This window comes from Telopea speciosissima, chromosome 2, assembly GCF_018873765.1.
Source record: "Telopea speciosissima isolate NSW1024214 ecotype Mountain lineage chromosome 2, Tspe_v1, whole genome shotgun sequence".
Lineage (NCBI taxonomy): Eukaryota > Viridiplantae > Streptophyta > Magnoliopsida > Proteales > Proteaceae > Telopea > Telopea speciosissima.
In genome coordinates, this window is record NC_057917.1 from 18,942,622 (window position 1) to 18,968,194 (window position 25,573).

The window sequence follows — 25,573 nt, forward strand, 5'->3', positions numbered from 1 at the left end:
GTTCTATATATTCGTCTGGTATGACGTTAAAATTTTAAGTCCTTCCTTTTTTTAATCTTTTATAATATTATGATCTTTTAGAAAGAAAGAAAAAAAAAAATGCTTTAGTCGATAAAGTTTGTAAATTAGATTAAAAAAGAAAACAAAAGAGGATATATGATGGTGAAAATTTTTCATATGGTAATCACGTTTGTCAACAAGATAAAAAATTTTAAAAAAAAAAAACAAAAGGAAAAAGAAAAAAAAGAGGGACCTTCTCTAGATATTTGCCCCCAAAAAGAAAGAACCTTTACAATAATATTTGTTACCTTTACAATAGCATCCAACATGATGATCATTGTCTAAAATTCACAAAAGGATCTACTTAGATAAGAGGAAGCTTAAAAAAGAAGAAAAGAAAAAGAAAGCAAAAGAGAAAGAAAGAAATAATTAAACAAATTAGGTCTCATTTTTTGAGGGGTTTTTGAAACAAGGAATGTAGTTGGGGTTACAGATGGTTGCCTTAATAGTACACCTAGGAAGGACCCTAATATCTCAAAGTCTATGGGCATGTCAGTCCCAAGGTCTCCACTCATAGGCCAAGTTTGAAACAAAAAGGAATTGGTCGCAATGGCAAAATTAAACTATGAAAAATTTTAGACTGAGTTTTCCTTCAACCACGATGAATTGAAATCCATTCCCTGCAGAGCTTCAGATAAGCACGAGAAGGGTATCAAGAGAGTATTTTGGGGAACATACTAGAAGCCCTATAGGGGTTTATGAAGATGGTGTGGTGAAGGAAAACTTTCTCCAAAATTAAAGGGTCGATCCTGTCTATCCAATGGTTGGAAATACCACATCGCATCACCACATGGTAAAAATAGAGAGATCGAGGGGAAGGGGGGGGGGGGGACTCTCTATTGGAATATATTCTTTGAAGAAGATGAGGAATGGCAATATCTCAAAAAACCAGATGTGGGTTTCCTACATAAATTTTTTGGGGGAAATTAAAAAGAAAGAGAACTCTAATTAATCGCTTTTCTCTTGTGCTTCATCTTCCATTGATATCTTCCTTCCAGTAATAGCATCACTGGCTGATCGAGGAAGATTTACTGCAGTAATAAGGCTACTAAATCCTTCAACAGCACTCCAATTTGTTGAAGCAGGTGACATTGCTGGTTCAGAAACTTCAGAACTTTTTGTTGTTTTAGTACTTCGAGAAACCTTCAGTCCCCTGGGAATTGAACTGTCCTTGTTCTCTTCAGTGCTGAAACTAGAAGATGAAGATATAGGTTTCAGGAATAGGCAAATTACTGCACAATCATCAATTCTTGATTTTGGGTATTTTGTTCTCCAAGCATGAATTGCATGATCTACTAAAATTTTTGCTGCAATAGAACGTTTCCTCGCCGAAGCAACTATCTTAACAACTTCTCTGTTTGATAGAACATCCCATACCTAATCGCGAGAACAAAAAAAAAAATACAATGATGATCAACACTTATTAAAAGATAGGAAAAAGAATTCTGTTCGAAAGTGTGGCCTACCGTGAGTCTATCTCTCTTCCCCATATAAAAAGATAGCTCTGAACCCTTATTTTAAGGAGGAGAGAGATAGACACATGGGAGTACTGGCATAGGCCATTTTCCCTGACAGAAAACTACTTCCCAATAGATATTCTTATATCTAGCTGGATAATTGATTCTAATTCATCTTACCCCATCAGTTGCTATGACAACAAATTCATCTTTGCTTGTAAGTTTTTTATAAGAAACTTGAGGGACAGAAATGAGTCCATAATCTTTCAAGCAGAAATCCCCAAAAGCTCTTGCCATTGCTAGACCTGGACAATTTTCCTCTGGCATCCACACTCTACTCACATTTGGTTCTTTTTCCATGGCCATAACTCTTCCTTTACGTTTCTTAATCCTTTCAGCTTCACCTAATTACACCAAATTACAATAACACATCAATGACCTCCCCATAGCAGGATTAGGAAGAGAGATGATTTTAGAAGAATAGTTACTTACTTGGAATACTTGGTTTTAAATCGACTGTAAGTTGGACGGGAAAGGGTTGGTTTCTGTTGTCTATTGAGCAAAGAACCGCACGAGAATCTCCCAAATTCGCTATCAGCAAGTGCTCCCCCTACATAAATAAAGAAGCCAAGCAGTGCACATCATCTCTCTCTAAATTGTTGGGGTTCCACGTGGAAAGCAAATGTGATAAATCCCACATCGTATGTGAATAGCCCGATGTGGAGATTTAAGGCCCCGTTTGTTCAGAGGGGAAGGTAGGGTTGGATTGCTGGTAGATTAGACTCACATGTTGGTGGGATTTTTTTGTTAGGATGAAAATGTTGAGGTAAAGTTATTTTTCTCATAAATAGTAACCAAAGTCTAGTGGTATTTTGGATGGCAAAGTATCGGATTTTGAAATGTCACATCAGCAGACAAAGCAATTAATGATGCCCCTAAGCTTTTGTAAATTCACTATCCTAAATTAACCAAACAATATTGGGGTGGGATTTTGAAGTACCACATCAGCATTTTTCTCACCCCACTTAAGTCCCGTCTAAACAAACGGGCCTAAAAATACTTGGATGGCTAGCTTTTAATGATGAGTTCTACCCAAATCCCAAAATTAATGGATGACACCATACTAACCTGTCTAAGGATAGTAACTGCAGTGGTACCACTATAGAAAGAATCAATGTTGGAATCCGAGCTGAGTTCCTTATCAGTTTCGCGGTAGGCCTTAAGAAAACCAGATTTCCATGAAGAAAATGTGGGGAAAAAAGGATCGTCTTTGCTAACGGTATCAACAATGTAATCACTTTCAGGATCATAAACATCACCATCTTCTTCATTAGCTGATGGTGTTTCAACATCATTGTTGTTAGATGAATTCAATACTGCACATAGTTTCGATGGTAGAAGATCCCTTATATGAAGTGCAACCTTGTGACCTGAAGGTCCATGTCCATCAAAAACACCACAGAAGATCTTACCTTCTTCTCCACCGAAACCCTAAAAATATTAATAAGATTAATTCATTAGTGAGACCATAAGAACAACAGAAAAAATCAATAAGACCCAACAACAACAACAACAACAACAACAAACTCAACCTTAACCCAACTTAATGGGGTCGGTCGGTTACATGGATCCAAACAAAACAAAGTATGTAAAACATAGTTTTAACCAAAAAATGGAAAGAAAAGATGGGAAGAGAGATGAGAGATGAAAAAGGAAAATGACAAAAGAAAGATGGAAATTAAATAGAAAAAATGAAAGATGAAAGATAGTAAGCATGGTTCTAAGTATCCATATCGTATCGTCCGATACCGGTTTTGCTAGTCACTGATACCGATATCGTGCCAATACCGTATCAATAGCACGGTACGAACAAGGGGTAAAATGATCAAAAAACTCATTTTTTGAAGGAAATTCAGGGATAATTTTGTCCGATACAGCAGGCCAATACCGTATCGGTATCGTATCAATTTTGCGGGTTGCCGATACTCGTTCCAATACCATGCACTAAAACCATGATAGTAAGAGGAAAGAGGAGAATTTCAGCCAAATGGGGTCTGCAACATGGATCCTTGACCTCCAGCAGGCTCTGCCCAAGGTCGTACTTGGAATAACAAACCCTAGCCTATGCATGTCCTTTATCACCTCTTCTCCCAAAAAAGGAAAATTGAAAAAAAAAAAAAAAAAAAAAAAAAAAAAAAACTTTTTTAATTAATTACCTCCCATATGGTCATAGTATCTTGATTAACACCTTTTCTTCCTCTTTCAGTGAACATGGATGTGAATTGAGAAGGACCACGTAACCTAACACGAGACCCATGATCTCCCTGACGTATATCATTTTCTTCTTCAACAACAATTTCTCTTGCTGCTTCTTCTTCTCGCTCCATGAATCTTTCCCTTTTTTCCATCTTAGTACTGCAACAAGCCCCCATTTTTTCTTTTTTTCTTTTTTGTTTTTCAAATTCCAAAATTAAACCCTTTAAAGAGCTTCTGGACAAACCAGAGACTGACAATGGCCTCCGATCAATACCCACCAGAATTCCTGCAAAAAGCCAGTCTTTCTGGGGGCCCCAGAAAGCTCCTTCGAAAAACAAAGAAGGAGAATTGAATGTAATAGCAAGTTGGAACTAAAGAAGAGAAGAGAAAAGGGTTGAGAAGACAACCTTGTGTTACCCTCAAAAAAGGGTCAGAAAATAGAAAATTTGCATATATAGTAGATTTCATTAGAATCGTCCATCTCTCTTAACAAACTTTGTAGTTTTAGAGTCTCATATACTATATAAAGTTAAAAGTCTCTGTTTCAGTTTCTGGCGATAAATGGGAACAGCTGGAAACTGTTATAACTTAAAACTTACAAAAGAGATTAGATAGATAATGACCAAATTAGCAGTCTAATTCAGACACTTATTTTATCTATCTGTGCCGCCCTAATTACGTAAAATGACTTCCTTAAACTATTTTTATGGGCCATGCTTTCATTATTACATGTTGGGATTTTTCACCTATCTCATTTTATTTTAATAAAATAATTTGCAAAATGTTTCGTACATGACCATACATTGTGTACAGTCATGCATTCAACTGTTGGATGGGCATGATCGTGTACAGTACACGGCTTCTCTCCCCATCCAACGATTGCATACACGATCGTGTACCATGCATGATCGTGTACGAAACTCTTCCCAAAATAATTTCTCTGATGTTTCTAATTAAGATTTTGTTTATGATTTTTAGAATTAATGTCATAATTTCATCCATGAATATTAGATTTAATTAGAACTTCATTTTAGTTTTTTTTTTTTTTTTTTAAAAAAAACTTTACTAGACTTGGGGCATATATAATGGCAATCTAGGGGGTTGTATTTTCATGTTAATGGCAATTGTATATTTTAAGCATGTTATTTAAATGTGTAGTTAGTAGTTATTGGAGTCACAATTGTTTGTGACGTTTCCAAAAGTCACAAGATAGACTTGAGCCGTTCATTTTAATGGGTTTTTCTATTAAATTGTCCATTCACATGATCAATGTTGGAGAATACATAGTAATGACTAGAGTACCGATACTTATTCATAGACATACACAGGATGCATGTCAATATAATGGGTATCTATTTGAAGTAATTAGACTCTGAAAATCTAAATCATGTCTTCTCTATCCAACAATTGGAATGAACACATCATCTATCCTCCAATTTGGATCCTCAATTGCTGCCTATCCGTGCGGTCAGAGTGTTGACTTGCACAGGCAAGGGTGAAATAACTTCCCTACCCACTGCCCGAGCACCCTGCCTAGGTGGAGTCCATGTGGGGTCCACACCCTGTCTGTGTAAGGCTGCACACCAACCGCACGGACAGACGACAGCAGAGGATCCTGATCCCCTATCCATGTGGTAGAATAGATGTTTTGTGAGGTTTGGAAAAGTAAAAGATCTTTGTAACAATAATATTTCACCTATTTAAATCCAAATTTTATAAGTTGTTGTAGCACTATCAATTGCATAATTGGATGTTATTTAGGGTTGTTTACTGTTAATCTCAATTCCTATTTCATGATAATGATTTTCAGATTTCAATTTTCATTATTTCTTGCGTGTCATTTTATAGTGGCAAACTTGCAATATGATACTTATAAGGATTATTTATATGCGTATTTTTTATTATTTATTTCTATCATCAGTCTAAGGTCTATATATATATATATATATATATTTCAATTCTCTCCCATGTATGTGCTCTTCTTTTTTTTTTATGAAAAAAAAAATATTTATTACTCAAAAAGAACAGAGTCTGTACATCATGCAAATAAGGGGGAATGGAGGTTCTATTAGTGATAGTAAAGAGGGCTAAAGAACGTAGGATTCTAAACCAAAGATTGTTTTTATGCTTTATAATTACATTTGAAAAGTTGGAAGTTAGTTCGGCAAGTTCAAGATAGGAAGGGGGGAGATTCCAGGGAATACACATATCTCCTCGGAGATTCAAAAAAGCATGTAGATCATGGTTATTTATCCAAATTTCTTTGAGATGGATTTTATCCCTCAATGCGTGTTTCCACCCTAGTAAGATTCCAAAAAGCTCAACCTTCATTTTGTCGGTCGAACAAGTAAATTCTGCAGATGTTAAAACACTCTGACCATCAAGCAAAAAGTCCATCCTATTAGTCCTATTGAAGTTTCAAAAAGACCTGCGCAACATAAGACAAGTAAGTTCATTACGTGGTTAGATGGAAAATTAGAGAGAAATTCATTTTGCGTGCATATAAGAGGATCAACCAAATAAGTATTTATCTGTGGAGGAATTAAGTTTAGATCCAAAATCCATCTAGAAATATTTAAAAGGACTGGATTGGGGTCATTCGTAGCTAGAGCCCGAATTACTTTGTTTCTTACATGCCAAATGAAATAACATGTAATTGTAACAATAGGAAAAAAATCATGATGCAGTTGGTTTATCCAGAGCTTTAGATTGAAGGAGGGAAGCACATAGTTGTGCCATACAAGAGCTGCTTAGGTGCTCTGCTATCAGTCCGAGGGGTCTACATGACCAGATACGCTTAGTCCATTCACAAGATAGAAAAAGATGCCAGTGAGATTCATCACGAGCACCACAAAAAACACATGTAGGCTCGATCGATATCCATTTTGAGAGAGTGGCCTTGACAGGTAAACCTGCATTTAAAACACGTCAAAAAAATTTTTAAATTTCGGATGTATATTAAGTTTCTAGAAAAAACGCCTTCATTTGGAAAGTAAGGCCCTGTTTTGTAATGGTGGAGTTAAAAAATTTGATGCATGTCAAGTGGAGAAGCTTCCAGATTTTGTTAAGGAGCATCTCCAGACGTCTTCAAAATCTGAAATATGCACTTTTGATATCTCATAGTTGAAGCTATTAGGGAAAAAGTGCATAAGAGACATTAAATTCCAGCTTTGATTAGAGATAAGATCACTTACCTTACATATTGAATTGTCATAAATTTCAGTTGGTAAACAGTGATCAGGAATAATAGGGACCCACAGGTCATGCCAGCAGTATGTAGTTCGACCATTTCCAATTTTTCTGCACACGATTTTCTTAAGATCAGGTAAAATGGAGGTGATACTGTTCCATATCCATGATCCCTTTTTTCTTCCCACATTGGGGTTGAAAATAAAGGTTCGTGAGAAGTACTTGGATTTCAACACCTTTGCCCAGAGAGAAGATTCCTCGTATATTAGTCTCCATCCAAGCTTTAGGATTAGAGCTTTATTGTGGGTACAAATCTTATCCCATCCTATAAAATGAGCTTTTTTTTTTTTATTTACAGAGTCATTGTTCAAAAAATTTAGGTAGATAGAATCTAATGACTTACAGATTTTTTGGGGAAAAAGAAAACAGGACATTAAGTAAGAGGGGGTAGAAGCAAGAACAGATTGGATCAAAATTCGTCTACCTGCATATGAAAGACAATTAGCCTTCAAAGTACTCAATTTCGTTTGGACTCTTTGAACAATGAGATCTAAATCCTTAACCTTGGATCTATGATGAAACAGTTTTGTTCCAAGGTAAAGAGAATCAGGGTTCATTTCTTTCATTTTGAGGATAGAGCAGATTCTCCTTCTCCTCTCAATATCAGTATTTCTGCTAAAATGGACTTCACTCTTTGAGAAGTTAATTTCTTGGCCAGTAAGATCGGAAAACAATTCAAAGATAGCTTTGATTGAGAGGATATCATCTTCAGTATTTCTACAGAAAATGAAGGTATCATCAGCAAAAAGAATGTGGGCAATTTTTGGGGCACCCCTAGCAATTTTGATTCCCTTGAAAGCCCTAGTATCCCTAACAGCATCTAGCAAACGAGAAAGAACTTCCATTGTGAGAAGGAAAATGTAGGGATTGAGGGGGTAGCCTTGCCTAAGTCCTCTAGAAGATCTGAAAAACCAAAAGCGCTTCCATTGATTTTGAAAGAAAAGGAAGTTGTACTGACCAAAGAGTTGACCAAAGATATCCATTGTCTAGGAATCTAAGAAAACCAAAGATTTCCCAATCATAGTCCACTCAACTCTATCATAAGCTTTTGACATGTATGTGCTCTTAGAATTAGGGTTTCACTATCTAAATTATTTTTTGGATCATTCACTGTAATTTATTTAAATAAAATAGTAAGTAAATTATTGGAAAATCACTTCAACTGAATGGATTGGGTGCCTAATAAAACCTTCATATATATCCTGCCATAACTTGAGCCAAATCATTCTATACTCAAATTTTACCTCAAGTTGTGAAAAATATGATATCTGTGTTATGACTTATGACAAGCTTTGGACACTTTTGTTCAAAAAAAAAAAAAAAAAAAAAAAGGAAAATTTCATGGATACCCCCTGTAAGTATACAATATATTATGGACACCCCAAACTTTGGAAAAATATCACAGACACCCTTTACTTTATGATTTTATTTCAACTTAGTCCACTCTATTAGGTCTGTGCATTAAATCCCTGTTAATTCTTTTATAATGACAAAATTACCCTTATAAAAGGATGAACTTACCATAAAACGTTAACCCTTAAGGGTAAAACCCCAAATAACCAAATTTGCCCAAAAACAAATACCACATCGTTTCGCTGGGCTGAAGGAGGAAAACACAAGAATAGAGACATCCAAGAATTACAAGCCTTGATAGAAGAAATATGTTTGTCCTGTATATTAATTATCCCTAACCAAATCTGATAACATTCACCTGATCTACCAATATTCTCATTTCCCACCTAGCATATGGAAGGGGATCAAAACCAAGCAGCAATATGGAACAAGAAATGTTAATTTTTTAATTTGCACATCCAGAAAAGAAGTACAATCAATGTCTTGGAGGGAGATTTTTCCCAGGTATAAATCACTTGTGTGATCAAAACAGAGTGGGAGGCACTTCCAGTGTAGATCTCTCATGAATGGCTCTCATTCCAGGAATCCACTTCTCTTCATTCAATGGATTGACATTTTAAGACGGTTTTGCAGTAACCGGATCCGATAAACGCCAACATTTGTTCGATCTATTGCAGAATAAAGGGGGGAAAACAAATTGAGAAAAACAAAAACGTCGTCTTGTCTCTCTTTCTATGCGCATTTGTTATGTATTTATATTGCTCATATCTTCGCCTCTTCGTTTCTTTGCTCTCTGTCTCTGGAGGAAATCTATCTTCAAAAGCTTTTGCTTGCAAAAGTGAGGGCTTTCTTGTTTCAATTAATTTGTTGTTTGTTTTATTAAGGAAGGGAAAGCGGTGAGCTTCACAGGTACGTCCGTTTCATTCTTTGATCTCGGTTGCTGTAGAAGTTGGGATCTGTTCGTTGGTCGGAATATTTGATCCTTCTCGGTTTTTCTTCGTTCTCGGATTGATCGTAACGGCTCTTGCATTTTATTTCTTAGTTATTGATAAATTGGGTTGAACAATCCGTTCAGAAAGATTATTACCACCCATCATCTTGATCTCCTTCTCTGTTGGGGATTGACTTCTTCCAAACCAGTTGCATCGGAAAATTTCAGATCTTTGGTGTAATGCCTAAATGGCCTCACATTTGGTTGACTCATGCTTTTCTGCTAGTGTAAATAAACAAAGAGAACCTTGAAGTGGTAAGAATAGGGAAGATGATGGAATAAGAGTTTTTTATTGAAATTACTGAGGGGGTAAAATGGATATTTCAACTTTGGATGCTAATTGTGCTTAACGTTAGGGGGAAGGTTGATATTTTTTCAAAGCTTGGGGTGTCCATAATATATTGTATACTTATAGGGGGTTCCGTGAAATTTTCCCAAAAAAAAAATTTGTTGGGTCAAATTGTTTTTCAACAAACGACAAATAGACCCCAAGGTTTCCATCACATGTCTCTAGTTTCAAGCAAAATAGAGTTTCCATTTCGAAAAATAAAGCAGTAAAGCATTTAGAACTACCAAGAGGATGCATGGACGACACGGGAGACAAAGGAAGGTAAATAATTGAATTCAGAATTAAAACTTACTTATAGCCGATCCAAACCATTGCCTACATATCTGATGCAGCTCAGAAAGAAGGGTTTAAAATAAACTAAAAAAATAAAGAAAAATACATGATAAGGGTTAAGGAGAATCACTTAATTCTGAGGTCTCTAGATGACTCACTCACCCAAGTGTGGAATTCACTCACCATTAAATGACCTCAAATTTACATTAGAGCTCACATGGCATACACAACTACAAGCATCCAAAATCATCAAGCCCCCTTCCACAAGACAAAAGATATATATATATATATATATATATATATATATATATATATATATATATATATATATAGAGAGAGAGAGAGAGAGAGAGAGAGGAAGGGGGGAAAAACAGTTGAAAATTAGTCATTGGAGAGGGAGAGAAATGTGGAGTCTTGAGCATTCAAGAAATAAATGCTAATGCCATCATGTTGATATTATCTTCCCCCGTTCTTGAAAAACTCATCCTCGAGTTTGAAGCAGACATCTTTGCCCAAGTGTCATGACCAAGCTTCTACAACTCGATCATCCTCTACCTCACTACATGGTGCTCAAGAATCATAACTTGCTTTAATACCACGCTATAACTCAAAAATTAAGGATTCAAAATTAGAAGAAAAAAAAATGTGATAATAAGGGTTAAAGAAAACCACTTAATTCTAGATTCTCTTAGACACTCACTCATCCATGTGTGGGATTCACTCACCACTAGATGATCTAAAATCATGTTGGGACTCACATGGAGCACCCAAAAGTACAAGTACTCAAAATCATCAAGCCTCCTTCCTAAAATCCAAGAGATATATATGTGAGGGAAAAGTAAAAAGAACCATTAAAAATAGAATCATTACAGAGGGAGAGAAAAGTAAAGTCATAAGCAATAATGCTCATAACATTGTGGTGACGTTACCATTAGTTGATGCAGTGAATATAGCTCCATGGCCATGATTGGGGATTTTAATCCCACATTAGCCAGATAATGTGCGACCATTGGACTTATAACCCCAGAATGGGCTTCTCCATCCTTTCCTATTTTAAGAAATTGTAGATGAAAACTCATTCAACCTCAATTCTTGTCTTAAAAAATTGTGGATGAAGATTCAATGATGCTTATATACTTTTTTTAAAATTTAGATAAAATTGAACCAATTATCAACTATTTATATTTTCATATATATATATTCTGAGCATCTAAACCTACCCCTCCTAACAATAGTTGAAAAACTAGAGTTTTTTACTCGACTAGCCCTTTTAAAAACCTGTTGAGTTGAGCAAGTCAAACTTGGTCAAGGTGAGTCATGTTTTTTCTTATTTTTAATATCTTCCTTCTCCTTTTCCAAGTGAGGAGGCACTTACATTATGGTTGTTTCATAGTGAGAAGGAAAAAAAGGGGTCAATATTAAAGACAACAAAAAAAAAAATCTAAAGTTTAGTTGTAGACCAAATTTACAGTCTAAAAATAGTATATAGCCCAATAAAAATAAAAACCAAACTTTGTGAGTTTCACATGACTCAGGAAAAAATACCGAGTCAATAAAAAAACTCGGATTGATTCGAACCTATTCTTGTCATTTCTTAAACCTGGGAAAGTCTTCATTCCAATCAAGTTCATGTTTGTTTTTTACTTGACTCAAGTGACTCACCCGAGTCAAAATCGGGTTTTCCAACTATGCTCCCAACCCCTCCTTTTTTTTGGGGGGGGGGGGGGGGGGGGAGGGGTATTTATATTGGTGGCATTTGTTTGAAGTGGAATTGGAAACGTTTGAGGGTTGTAATTTTAACAACATGTATTATATTATCACAACATGATTATTATCTACTTTTCGAGTTGTTTTAATGAAAAGATCTTGCTCTGATACCACTTGTAGGATCAAGTGCAACCCAAGAGAGTGTGATTTGGGTTGTAAACAATTTAAACAAAATATATCAAACAAACTTCAACCTAAAACTAAACCAAACAACATTACACAATAGCAAATAAGAAAACAAGGAGATATATTCTAACCTTCTAAATCTTCTCCTCCCAATAATAGTTGGAAAACTAGGTTTTTCGACTCGACTAACCATTTTCAAAACCTGTTGAATTGGGTGAGTCATGTTTTTTCTTATTTTTTTTAATATCTTCCTTCTCCTTTTTCGAGTGGAGAGGGACTAATGCTATAGTTGCTTCATAGTGAGAAGAAAAAATGGTGTCAATATTGAATACAGCAAAAAAAAAAAACCCTAGGATTTGTTTAGTTGTAGATCAAACTTATGGTCTATAACTAGTAGGGAAATTCTCAGTGTAACCATAAATGGTTACACTGAGCCATAACTAGAGTTTTTATGTCTAAAATAACCCTCATTGGATCATATAGGACAAAAGACCTTAATGGGTAAAATTATAAAATGGCACACAAGTTACGTAATGTGTTTGGAGTAAAGGTGACTAGGGGTATAAATGAAAGTTTTTACATAGAAAAGATGAAGATCTAACATTCGCACAAATTATACGATGCATCTGATTTTTAAAAATATAATTTAGTAGGTTACTATGATTTACATAAATTTGAGCTAAAGACGACGTCGGTGTGAGGCAAGGCCTAGAATAATGAAACTCAAGTCCAAGTGCATATATAAGTTCAGCCCTTGGTCAGCTCATACACAGGCCCAAGTCCATTTGACTCATTTGAACCAAGGCAAGAGGAAAACCAAGCACCAAGTGGCTAGGCCACTTTTCATCCTAACAGCCTAGCCCCACTCAAAAGTGGCCTAAAACTAGTAGTGGGATCCTAGTCAAAGTCTTTTGGTCTTTTCCATGCTACACTTCATCCTATGAGTACTATCTTGGTCTTCTACAAACTCTATCTTGAGTCTCCACAAAGGAAGTCTTGGAAAGCTCAACTTCGACATGAAGAATTACTTCAATATATGGAAAATTACACCAAGACATGGGAATTAGAATCTATGTAATGACATATAATAGTGGTTCAACCTATTAGATAGTGGATTATCTTTGTTTCAAAAATCATTTTCTTTCTTAGAAAGTTGTGTAGTGGTTTAATCTCAACCCTTAAATCACACTGTTAATGGATGATCAAGATATTATAAGAGCTTTAGGATATAGCTTTGGTTTTGCTTATAAAATGTCTACCTATCTTGTTTGTAATAGTGAAGTTGAATTTTGATTAATGAAAATCATTGTTTCTCCCTTGAGTAGACACTTGAACCATGATGAGTTCTCCATAAAACCAAGATGAGTTTCATTTCAATCAAGTTGAATTGAAACTTTCCTTGCAGCCTTGAAGAGTTGTAGCAATCAATCTAAAAGTATTGATGCATCTACCACCTTTGACAACCTATAAGAGTTGATTCATTGGAGTTGTTATCCTTCTTCTCTCTCAATCTCTTTATTTCTTCAATTCTTATTATTTTATCATCATTCAATATTCATCCTATGTTGCACCCTCTAATTCACAAGCCATTATCACATTCTTCCATTTGGATTCTGTGAAAACTTAAAGAACAAAAGTTGTAGCCGTTTCTATTATTTTGAATCTAAAACTTTAATCACCCCAAACCGGGTCGTGTTAAAATTTATATCGATTTTATCAAGATTGCACAAATCTGCTTTCTACTCGGGTTCATTAACCAAGTTGAGTGTGGCCCCCATCTCTCTCCCGACCCAAGTTTAAGCAATACCTTGAGGGTGTTTGCATCTAGCTGTGAGAGTAGATGAGATCCACAGGTGTAGGGTGAGTGAGAGCAACAGGATGAGTACCATCGCCGAGGAGAGGAGCGATGGGGGGTTGCCGGCAGAGAGTGGCTTTAGTGTGAGGAAGAGGCGGGAGAGAGCTACTAAGTTTGATCGAGGGATGGAGTTAGGGTAGGGGTAGTAAAGTGACTAAATTTCAAACCTCACTGTCGGATCTATATAATCCACGTGTCGACAAACTAGAGGGGAATTGTAGGCACCACATTTTAACACCTTGGAAGTGTGTCTGGGCAATGATGGTCGAGGTTGTAACTCGTGTGGTGACTGAATGGTAAGAATTACCAAATTACCCCTACCCCACTTTTTGTAACCAAACTGTCCCAAGTAGAGCCTAAACCCCTAGCATAGCCTTATTTAACCATTTTAAGTCCACATGTGAAATTTCACTCCAATCTGGCACCTTTTGTCAAAATGATAGTTTTGCCCTTGGCATGATTCTTGGTATCCAGACATCTCAATTTAGTTCGAAACACTTTGGATGACCTCATTTGGTTAGATTAAGCTTTCTCGTAAAGTTTCGACCAAATCGGATAACTTTTATGAAAATGACATTTATACCCCTGGCATGGTTCTTGGTATCTGAGCCATCCGATGTGACCTAAAACCATTTGGATAACCTAATTTTGGTCATATTGTGCTTACAAGAAATTTTATGTAATTTCGATATCATTTGGACCTTGATGGGTGTGAAACACCCTTTATGTGCTTTCCTTGGTATCCGTGCCACTTTTAGGTAAAATCTGGCTACATCAGCCACACGGATGGAAAGTACGTGTTGCGACCTTCGCGACAATATATGGCACGTCAAAATCAAACATTTAGATCAAAAGATATTGATGTTTGATTGTGGATTCTTAAAATAGAATCTTTAAAAAAGAGAGAAAAATAAAATAACAATTGACCCGACCCAAGTCAAACCGGATCAACCCAGCCTGACCCGGCTCAGCTGGACTGTCGGCAGGGGACAAACCCCCACCATTTAGGCTGAGCCACACAAGGCCCATCATCCATGCCTAGCGCACATATACTCATATAGTGCCAAGATAAGGCTGCCCAACAGGCCTAGGCACGCACAAGCCCCAGCTACCCACCCACTTTTTCCCCTGCCATTAAGGCCCCAAGGGTCTTTGAGACCTTCCCTTGAACAGTTTTCATCCTATAAATAGGTGTTTTGGAGAGGTTAGGGGAGAGAAAATTTATGATAAAATTATCTCTGTGAAGCTCGTTCTCCCATCTTTCCATCCACGCTAGGTAAATCCCCATATCATTCTCCCATTGATATATAAAATTCCACAAATACCCCTTGCTCACCACTCTTGCCATTTAGACCAACCACATTCGGAACGGCTTTCAGAGGTTTTCGACGACTGTTTGAGGTCAAATAAGGTTACCCAAGCTGACCCCAAGCTCTTCCACGTTTCAAGGGTATTTTTATATATTTTTATTTATTTTATATATTTTCTTTGATTTTCTTTACAAAAAGAGGTTGTTTTCCACTTAGAAAATTATTAAAAATAATACAAGAGTGATAAAATCTTGTAATTTTTAGGGGAAATGTTTCTCACTGTCTTTGATGTCCATTAATTTTCCTGAGGTCCAAATCATGTGTTTTGGGACATTTTTGCCCTTGTGAATATTTTGGGGTTTTGCAAGAGTGGGGCCCACAGAATTGGATTCGGGTTTAGCCATTGATATGGGCGTGAAGATCAAGTTTATATTCTCCTCTGGTTTTGTCTGATTCGGGTTTTTAATAATTATTTTGTATTTTCTTGTTCTAATCCCAATGCTTACCTTCCAAAAATACAAAAAAAAAAATTGTTTTTTATGACTTTCTTCACCCAGCAAGGACATGGAGTGTCCTCTGTAATGTATCATATCACATAGAATAATCGCCATCCATGTGAGTTTGATTTGTATGTCATCCATGCCTTTTCTCACCCTAAGGGCATAATGGTAATTTCGTAGGTGAAAACCCCGAAAAAATACTTTTTTGTGCATTACATGCTGTTTAGGATGTCTTAGAAAAGTTTTTATGTATATACATGTCCATCTTGCATCATAACCATGCATAAAGCTCATTCTTGCCCTTAGGGGCATTTTGGTAAATTTACCAAATACGGACCCAATGTACCATCCAGTAGCCTTATTTGGCATTTTTAGCAATTTTAGGATGTTTAATAACATATCAAATGCCTGAAATTACTTGAAAGTGCATGTTCCATCACTTTTATCATTTTTCCCTTTAGGGGCATTTTGGTCATTTTGTGATTGAACCATGTTTAGGGTCCTAGAAAGTTTTTTGTCATTTTATTTGCATGTTTAAACTTTCATAAGTATGTTTTAAATATAAATTTGTATTTTCATGCATATTTGTATTTTTGCCCTGTAGGGGCATTTTGGTAATTTTTACCACTTTGTGTTTTTTAGCATTGTATACATTTTAATCATTCACATGCATGCTTTTAATTATTTTTAATCATGTTTTAATCTTTCGTAGCATTTAAATGTGATTTCATGCCTTTAGAGTTATTTTCGTAATTTTGGCTCTTAAGTGAGTTTTTTTTCTTCTAAATAATTGTCCTTATCCATGATATAATCACAGGTTTAGGATCTTAATCACTTTTGTACTGTTGACCGTGTTTAGAATTAAAATATTAATCTTAATTAACCTAACTAGGTCCATAAATTTCAACAAAGATAATCAAAACACAAAAAAAAAATTAATTTAATTAAGTGCATAATACGTATAACACAATAGTACACAACAGAGTTTGGTCTAGGAAGACCGACCGTCGATCGAGCGGTTGCTGGGTGCCTAACACCTTCCCAGTCCGTGACTTGACACTTACCCAGAGATCTAAGGCAGACCATCCATTGAGTCATTTGGAGTTAATTTAGCGCCCCTTCTTCAAAGGAGGGACACCATTCCTGGGTCCTAGACCCTAAATCTAGGTGGAGACTCCCATTTTTCCATTTTCCTTCTGTCCCCCAGGTGCACCACCAGCGACCCTCCGTCCGCTGCCCCTACAGAAACTAGGCAAGGAACTGGATGATCAGAACTAGATGCCATAAAAATCCAATGGGAGACAACAGGCTCCGAAAAGTGAAGAGTGTGGTTTAGCAAAAGAGCCTAGATCATTAATGGCCCCTGCGGTACGTATGCTTGCCATTGCTAGGTTCTAACAACATCAAACAATGCACATGTCAATCGTCAGACATCAGTCCTTCTACAGCTTATGATGTGTTGAATTCTTTTGTTGCCCTTACTATGTAAAAGAGGACGGAAACTAAGCGAAAGTTGGTGCAAATACCTTTTTTACCCCTAAACTTGTGTGAGTTGGGGGTAAAATGTGTAAGTTACAGGCTCTATATAACCAACCGTGGTTACACTGAACACATCCCTAGATAGTATATGGTCCAATAAAAATAAAAATAAAAGCCAAACTCAGTGAGATTCACATGATTCGGGAAAAAACACCAAGTTAATAAAAACTCGGACTGACTCGAAACTATTCTGGTCATTTCTTAAACCTGGGAAGTCTTCAAAACTCCAACCAACTTTAATGTTTTGTTTTTACTCGACTCAAGTGACTCGCTCGAGTCAAAACCTGATTTTTCAACTATGCTCCCAACCCCTCCTTTTCTTTCCATGGGAAGGTGTGTTTGTATTGGTGGCATTTGGTTTGAAGTGGAATGAAAAACGTCTGAGAGTTATATTTTTAACAGCATGTATTATATTATCACAACATGGTTTATCATCCAGAACATGGTTACAATCTACTCTTTGAGTTGTTAAACTTCTAAGAAGAGACATTGCTCTGATACCACTTGTAAAATCAAGTGCAACCCAAAAGGAGGATGAATTGGATTGTGAACTATTTAAATAAAATATAACATACAAACTTAAACTGGATACTAATCCTAAACAACATTACACATGGCAACTAAGAAAACAAAGAGATATATTCTAAGCTTCTAAACCGTCTCCTCCCAATAACAGTTACAAAACTAGATTTTTTTATTCGATTGACCTTTTTCAAAACCTATTGAGTCGGGTGAGTCATGTTTTTCTTTTTTTTTTAATATCTTTCTTCCTCTCCTTTTCCGAGTGAGGAGGGACTAAGGCTATGGTTGATTCACAATAAGAAGAAAAAAAAGGGGACTACTATTGAAGACAACAAAAAAGTTCTAGGGTTTGGTTTAGTTACAAACCAAACTTATGGTCTATAAATAGTATATGGACCAATAAAAATAAAAACTAAACTCGATGAGTTTCACTTAACTCAAGAAAAAACACCGAGTCAATAAAAACTCGAACTGACTCGAATCTATCTTGATCATTTCTTAAACCTGAGAAATCCTTTACGACTCCAACCAAGTTTTATGTCCTTTTACTTGACTCAGGTGAATCACTCGAAGTAAACCTAGTTTTTCAATTATGCTCCCAACCCCTCCTTTTTTTGGGGGGTGTTTATATTGGGGGCATTTGGTTTGAAGTGGAATGAAAAACGTTTGAGCGTTGTAGTTTCAACAGTATGTATTTTATTATTATAATATGGTCTATCATCCACAACATGGTTGATATCACTTATAGAATAGACTACAACCCAAAAGGGCGTGAATTGGGTTGTGAACAATTTAAACAAATATAACATACAAACGTAAATCCAAAACTAATCCAAACAACAATACACAATGGCAAATAATAAGAAAACAAAGAGATATATTCTAAGCTTCTAAACCTTCCCCTCCCAACAACAGTTGGAAAACTAGGATTTTCGACTCGACTAGCCCTTTTTAAAACCTGTTGAGCCAGGTGAGTCATGTGTTTCCTTTTTTTTTTTTTTAATATTTTTCTTCTTCTCCTTTTTCGAGTGAGGAGGAACTAAGGCTATGGTTGCTTCATAGTGAGAAGAAAAAAGGGGTGCTAATATTGAAGACAACAAAAAAAAAATCTAGGGTTTTCTTTAGTTATAAACCAAATTTACGATCTATAGGCCAAAAAAATAAAAAAACAGAGTCGAACAAAAACATCGAGTCAATAAAAACACAGACTGAATCAAATATTTGTCAGGCTATTGTTCTCTTATTCTCTCGAATTCATAGAATAAGTCATCGATTTCTCAAGAAGATCAATTTTGTTGATTGCATGATGGATTCCCTTGAAAAACATTGGTGCATGGAATGAATGGGGCTAAGCGATCTGCCAAAGCTATGAGATGTAAAAATGCATCGATTGGGGAGAGTTCTGCCTTAGAAGGAAGCAACCGCGTGAGCAAGTGTGGGCAAAGCGGAAGCGAGAATGTTAGCTTGAGTATAGCAAACATTGGTGAGAATCCAATGTCCCGAAAACCTAAGGGTTCCTCCGCATTGTATGTTTCTGCAACTACCCCGATTGAATTATTTGAGCTCACTCATTATCAATGGGATTAAGGATACTTCTAGCAAAAAATGTATCAAAGAGTTGGCAGCAGACTAGCCGAAAACCTAGTTGACTCACCTAAGTCAAAACCTAGTTTTCCAACTATGCTCCCAATCCTTCCTTCTTCTTCTTTTTTTTTTGGAGGGGGGGAGGGGGAGTGTATTTGTATTAGTGGCATTTGGTTTGAAGTGGAATAGAAAAAGTTTGAGGGTTTTAGTATCACATTTTTGTTATTTATTTATTTATTTGATAATAAGAAATTTATTGATGAGAACATGTTGAGCACATAGGTTCCAAACTACAAACTTCAAGAATCTATGGAGTGGATACAAGTAGAGGTGTCAAACGATCGGTTTGGCCAGTTTCGATCAGGCTGAATCATTTTCAGTCTTGAAATGAGTGAGACCAAATCAAACTGTTAAGAAACTTTGATTTTCGATCGGTTTTGATTCTGGTCCGGTGCGATTTCGATTTATTTCAGTTTTTCAATATCAGGTTAATAGTAATTTAGATTGGTTTGTTTACGAGTTTGAACCATAATAAAATCTTACATTTTTAACTTGCAGTGAGAATATATTTGATAAAGACACTTTAATTCACCTTCCCCAAGTCAAAACAAGTAAATAACCATGAATAGGAAAATTGATTTGATATGTTGTCAAATGGTGCGGTTTTGATTATACGGTCTGTTTCCGGTTCGGTGTATATTTCGTAAGGTTGAAATCAAAACCGCACCGGAAAAGAATCACCCAAAATCAAAATCCTTTTATATGCAGTGTGGTTTTAGCAATTTCTATTCGATTTTCTTTATCTGATTAACAACCAGTTCACATGCGGTTTGTAATACTGGTTCACATTTGGTTTCAACTTTGTACCCTTGAATTCTATTTTCCATTTCCCTGTTATGTGGGAGATATTATATTGTTTCATACACATCTAACTCTGGGCAAAGTTCACTTATACATGCTGGTTGCAATGATATTTTTAAGTGATCAATCAAGCCCACAAAGTACAGCAAGGGAAGCCAACCTGAGGACATCACCAACCCATACCCCCACTCAATTCATTAACAAAGTCCACTAAGACATGCCCGTTGCAATGATATTTTAGAGTAATTACCAGGATCCTCTGTCCCTTCATGAATTTGGCACTCAAACAGAAATTCTAAAAAATCTCATTAAAGAGCCTTAATATTTTAGATTGTTTAACCCCTTTTCCTAAAAAAATCAGAATTTTCTTAATCTCGATTTTCTATCCGGTTTCTATTCGGTTAACTAATGATTTTTGGTTTTGAACCTAACCAAACCAGTAATAAAACCTATGAAACCAAAATTGACTCATTTATTTACAGTGAAGTTTGGTTTGACCGTAAATGACCAGTTCGGGTTCCCACAATTGGTTTTGGTTCCATTTTGACACCCTTGGTGTTCATGTTGTAATCCGAACAAAGAATAATAAAGGGGAAGAATAGAAGATAACTAATATTGAAATCAATGGATAAATAGGGTCTATAAGAAAATCATTGTTACAAATTATATAATTATTTATTATTCAGTTCGGTTTTCGGTTTGGTTATCGGTTGGCTCGGTGCGGCCCGATTTTCAACTGGTACCATCATACCCCAACCCAAAACCAATCCGATAAGAATCTGTTCAGTTCCGTCTGGGTTTTTAAGTCGGTATCGGTCGGTCATAACGGTTCGGGCTAGATTTTGACACCCTCAGATATAGGTCGTTAGGTCCTACACATTAAGGCCCTTTTGAGCAAGGCAATCAGACTATAGACTATAGACTATAGATAGGATGCAACATGGACAATACATGCCAAATAGGAGCCACTGATAGTGGCAGATTCAGACTATCACCAGTTAGATAATTGATCAGCTCCCTATTATCATATTCGACAATGATATGGTCCAAGTTATCTGCAATCGCTTGAAGAAGACCTTCCTGAATCGCCATCGCTTCCCCTACTATGATAGAGGAGATTTTCGTGGTATCTGAAACAACAAGAAGAGGTTTGCCATTGTGATCTCAAAACACAAAACCCAACCATCCAATATCGTTGTCCGCCATAAAGAATGCATCACAATTTAGCTTAAAAACAAATTCGGAGGGTACCAATAGAGAGACATGTTGCGCTGCTGCAAAGGAGGTGATTGAATATTATTCTGAGCAAGAGGTGTGTTTAATTCAGCCTTAAAACTCCTCAAAAGCCTTTTCCAGGTACCATTCAATTTGCTCCTCAGCAGGGGTGTCAATTTGGCCCGGCCACCCTGAGCCCAAACAAGACTTGGCTGAGCAGCGCGGACCAAGATTTACAAACCCAACCCTACCCCCAGTAAGGGTCAAACTAAAACCAAAACCAAAACCAAAACCAAAATCTACCAAGTACCCACCATGGGTTGTCAAAGCTTGGGGTGCACGACTGAGTTTAGGGCAGTAAGCCAGAAACCATGCAGAAAGGACACCAAGGCTGTCTGGTGACAGATATCAGAACTTGCAGGCCTTAGAACTAAACAATCACATTCACTTAATTCAAACACCCGTGATACGTCCATACAATCACATGAATGAAGTCCCTACAGCCATGCAAACTGTGTTGGCTCCGTCCATCACACCATTTGTTGAAAATCTGTTCTATTTTGTTTCTCTAATGCACTCTGCTCCCCTAAGTCCCTATTGAATGCCTCTGCCTTCTGATGATTCCTGTGATGAACCTGTCTGTCCATATTTCACATAAGCCAAGAGAGGTTTGTTGTCTTAAATGAACACTACAGCCCAAGCTGCTTCCTTCAACTCTTGATCATTACTCTTATCAGTTAAGGGCAGAAGAAGGTACCATAGGAAAATCCCCATCATTCAACATCTGTTTTGGGCTTGCAAAAAAATTCCATAGGTTCACTGTAGGAGAAAATACCCAGGGTCTTTGATCCATTTGTTAACTAATTGTACCAGGTGAACTGAGTTTGGAATTAATCCTGATAAAACTTTCCCATTTGTTGCCTTGCCTCCCATATAAAATAAGATGTGATTTCTTCTATCCTCAATGTGATGTTTTTCTCTTTGAGGGACAGAACCTTGGATGCCATTGCAGCCGAAGCCAATTCTAATGGCGATTCTGACATATTGACGATAAAAATCCTGTAGCCCATTTTCTTAGTGAATGAACAAGAAAATAAAAACATGCCACAATGTTTCAGATTGCAAATCACTTAAAGCACACATTCATCATTTAATTAGAAAATTTGATTAAGAGAGACTTAGAACTGTTAGAACAGGGTTTCAAGAATCGGTATGGGATCGACCGGATCACAATAGAGCACCCTTTAAACGTTGCACCAAGGCCAGCCCTCATAGATCAGCCTCCATCTTAGACTCAATTTGCAATGGCTTTATTTATATATATATATACTACTTTTCCTAGAGCCTAGAACACCTAAGCAATTTGCAATGGCTTTATTTATGATTTTCATGTTTACACAATGAAAATCTCAGTACATGAGGTGAATTTTTTTTCTCTATCCTTTCTCAAATTGCTTGTGACCCCACCAGAAATTGGATTGCAGAATCAATTTCGCCATAAACCATGGCTGATCTAAAATAGGACATCAGATAGGTTAGGTTAGGAATTTCATCTTCCATTCTACCACCCACCTAGAGATTAAGCCCCATTTCCAGAACCCTAAAGATCTTGGAAACTTCTTTACTTTTATCCTTTTCAAATACAGGCTGTATCCACTATCCCCTGCTGGATTCTGCTATTCAAATGGATACAACCCACTCTTTTGAAAGTTTATTTGCTAAACCTGACCTGTCAAATCTTCAAATAACTCCCCAACTTGCCTTTTCACAGACTAATTGTGGCAAAAAGTAAACCGAGTTGCAATTACAAAGTTAACGAATTAACGACATTCACCAACACAATGTGACCTGAGACCTGAGAGGATGAGATGAGAGGCAAGAAGGGCAATCTTGTGAAAGCTTTCTCACCCTCCCCTCCACTTTAAAGTTTTTTCAACCAATCAATCAAGTGATCAACTACCCACATCTGTCCATGGCGCCCACTATTCCAAGCCCCACCCTCAAAACAATACCCTGCGTCTACATCGTTATGAGATATTCCATCATAACCCGAAAAAGCAATACCAATCTACTTCACTGTTCAGAATTGATTATATCACCCCCAAAAAAATAGTAGAATTGATAGAATTTATCATTTCCAGAGGGGGAGATTTGAAAGAAATGAAGCTCAAGAACCGAAAGATGGGGCAAGAAAGAACAACTAGTCAACTAACTACACACCAATTGTAAAACTAAACAATATCTATGAAGAAAATTTTCCAAAACAAAAAAAATGGAAAAAGGGATGTTACAGAAAATGTAAGAGTTTACCGGGTCACCACCATTGATGAACAAGAACTCCCCTCTCTCTGAGAGATGAAAACAGCTCCAAGCATTGATCATAAGACTTTTGATATTTGGGCGATCTCTCACCCGGGCAGCATTTCTGCCATCTATTGTAGTGACATTCAAGGAAGATCTCATCAATCAAACAAATGGCTCCGGTCTCAAACAACCTTGGAATCAAATCAAACTCTGTTCCTTCGACATCCATCTTCATCACCACAAAATCGTTCTTCGTGACTGTGTTCTTCAACCAACTGGCAAAATCGAATCCCCGAATCTTGTCCACATCGCCGACGAAATTGATCGATGATTGAACAGGTTGAATCCGACCCATTCCTCTGCCTTTGGCTTTGGCTTCAGCTTTCTCCCCAGGATCTCGATTAATTTCAAAAAATAATGTTTCGTTTCTCACCCAAGCCGCGTAAGGCAAGAGATTGATACCTTTCTTTTTCTGGTACTCTTCATGGAAAGTTTTATCAGCTTCAATGGCATAGATTTCAAACGTTTTGTTTTGTTTCGGATATTGCTTCTTGAACCAGCTTCCGATGCTCGATCCATAGCTTCGAGCACCAACATCAATATATACATACCTCGGCTTGAAGCTTATATCTGCCATGGATGGAACATACTTTATGTTCTTTATATTCCTCTTCAATGTAATCCATGGCTTCAACGGCTCTTTTGTTATCAGAGGTTCTGCTTTCCTGACCAGTTCTTGCTTATACCCAGGAACAGAGCACTTATTAACAGAACTACCATCGAGCATCTTCTCCCCATGACGAAGAATCTCAGTCTCTTTCTTCAGAACAATCTCCCGAATGGACGGCAACGAAGAATCCATGCCGCCGATATCACGCGAACGAACCAATCTACAACAATTGAATAAAGCAAGAAAAGAATTGAAACTGTACACATCGTTAGCCGAAGCTGTGTGGACGACCAAAAACCCTTCGGGCTTAAGTGTCCTGGCAACCTCAGAAGCGAACTCAAGAGGCCGGACGGATTCCTCAAGGGCACCCACCCCTGCAAATTCGAAATCGAAAGTATTATCGTTGAATGGCTGACGCACGGCCTGACCGGAAACCACCAGTGGAGGAGACTTCTTCTTGGAAATTCCGACGGCATCGTGAACACCGATCTCCTTCAGAGAGAATACGTCTTGTCCGGTTGGGGTTTCGATGCATAACGATTTAGAATTGGGTAAGAGGTAACCTTCAGTTATCAGATCTTGAAACACAGAGGAATAAAAATCGACGCCCTTACGCCACTCTTTGCTGGTCCAGAGATCGCGAAGAGTAGAACTGGAAGAAGACCCGACGGTGTCGACAACAACCGCGGAGGCGTCGATTCGAAGTAACCCACCGGCGATGTTGAGATTTTCAGGAACGGAAAAGAAACAGAAATCGCCGGAATTGCAAGAACCACCCGTAACCGTGACAACGTAAGCAAATCGAAGAAGGAGAACAGCAACGGCAAACAAAAGCATTCTAACAAGTATGTTTTTCAAGGGGCTTGATTTCCCAGTCGTAGGCTCCATGACTGACTACGAAAGAATTTCTTTCTTTCTTTCTCTTCAGAAAAACAGAATGAGAAGATAAAATGTTTTAGATAAAAAAAAATCAAGGTATGGAAAAACTAAAACCTAGCGAGAGCAGAAACGAGCAGAAGTGTGGTTGGCGCCGATTAGGGTTCTTGGAGGATGAGAAAAGAAACATAAACGGAAACTAAAACGGGAAGCCATGATTGCTGCGTTGTAGGATCTGAACGCGAATCTCTCTCTCTCATAAGATCTTCTGCGTTTTCATCTCTCTCTCTCCACTTTTCTTTCCTCTCCACTGTTTCTCTGGTTTAGGGGGGTTTACAGTCCGTAAAGAAAGGAAGAAGACGACCAAAAGAAGGGGGGGAATGCAGATAAGCGTTGGGCTCGGAAAAGAAAGCTTACGTGGCGCCGCGTAGAGTTTAGCCTGAACTTTTGAGTCTT

The 25,573-nt window shown here is 37.1% G+C and overlaps 2 protein-coding genes and 1 long non-coding RNA gene across 3 annotated transcripts; 1 reads left to right on the top strand and 2 right to left on the bottom strand.

The window, feature by feature from the left end:
• Nucleotides 1-1,008: 1,008 nt before the first annotated feature.
• LOC122650523 (probable protein phosphatase 2C 73) lies at nucleotides 1,009-4,175 on the bottom strand. Its single transcript, XM_043843928.1, has 5 exons — nucleotides 3,734-4,175; nucleotides 2,646-3,008; nucleotides 2,010-2,127; nucleotides 1,698-1,921; nucleotides 1,009-1,437 (listed from the first exon to the last, which is right to left on the bottom strand). The coding sequence occupies exons 1-5, from the start codon at nucleotides 3,947-3,949 to the stop codon at nucleotides 1,009-1,011; spliced, it is 1,350 nt and encodes a 449-aa protein (XP_043699863.1). The 5' UTR covers nucleotides 3,950-4,175.
• Nucleotides 4,176-16,427: 12,252 nt separating this feature from the next.
• On the top strand, nucleotides 16,428-25,304 carry LOC122652962. The gene is made up of 3 exons (XR_006331676.1): nucleotides 16,428-16,438; nucleotides 18,376-18,378; nucleotides 25,201-25,304. It is a non-coding gene; the product is annotated as an uncharacterized LOC122652962 (long non-coding RNA).
• On the bottom strand, nucleotides 23,546-25,179 carry LOC122652961. Its single transcript, XM_043846849.1, has one exon. The coding sequence runs from the start codon at nucleotides 25,127-25,129 to the stop codon at nucleotides 23,582-23,584; it is 1,548 nt and encodes a 515-aa protein (XP_043702784.1). The 5' UTR covers nucleotides 25,130-25,179; the 3' UTR covers nucleotides 23,546-23,581.
• Nucleotides 25,305-25,573: the final 269 nt, after the last annotated feature.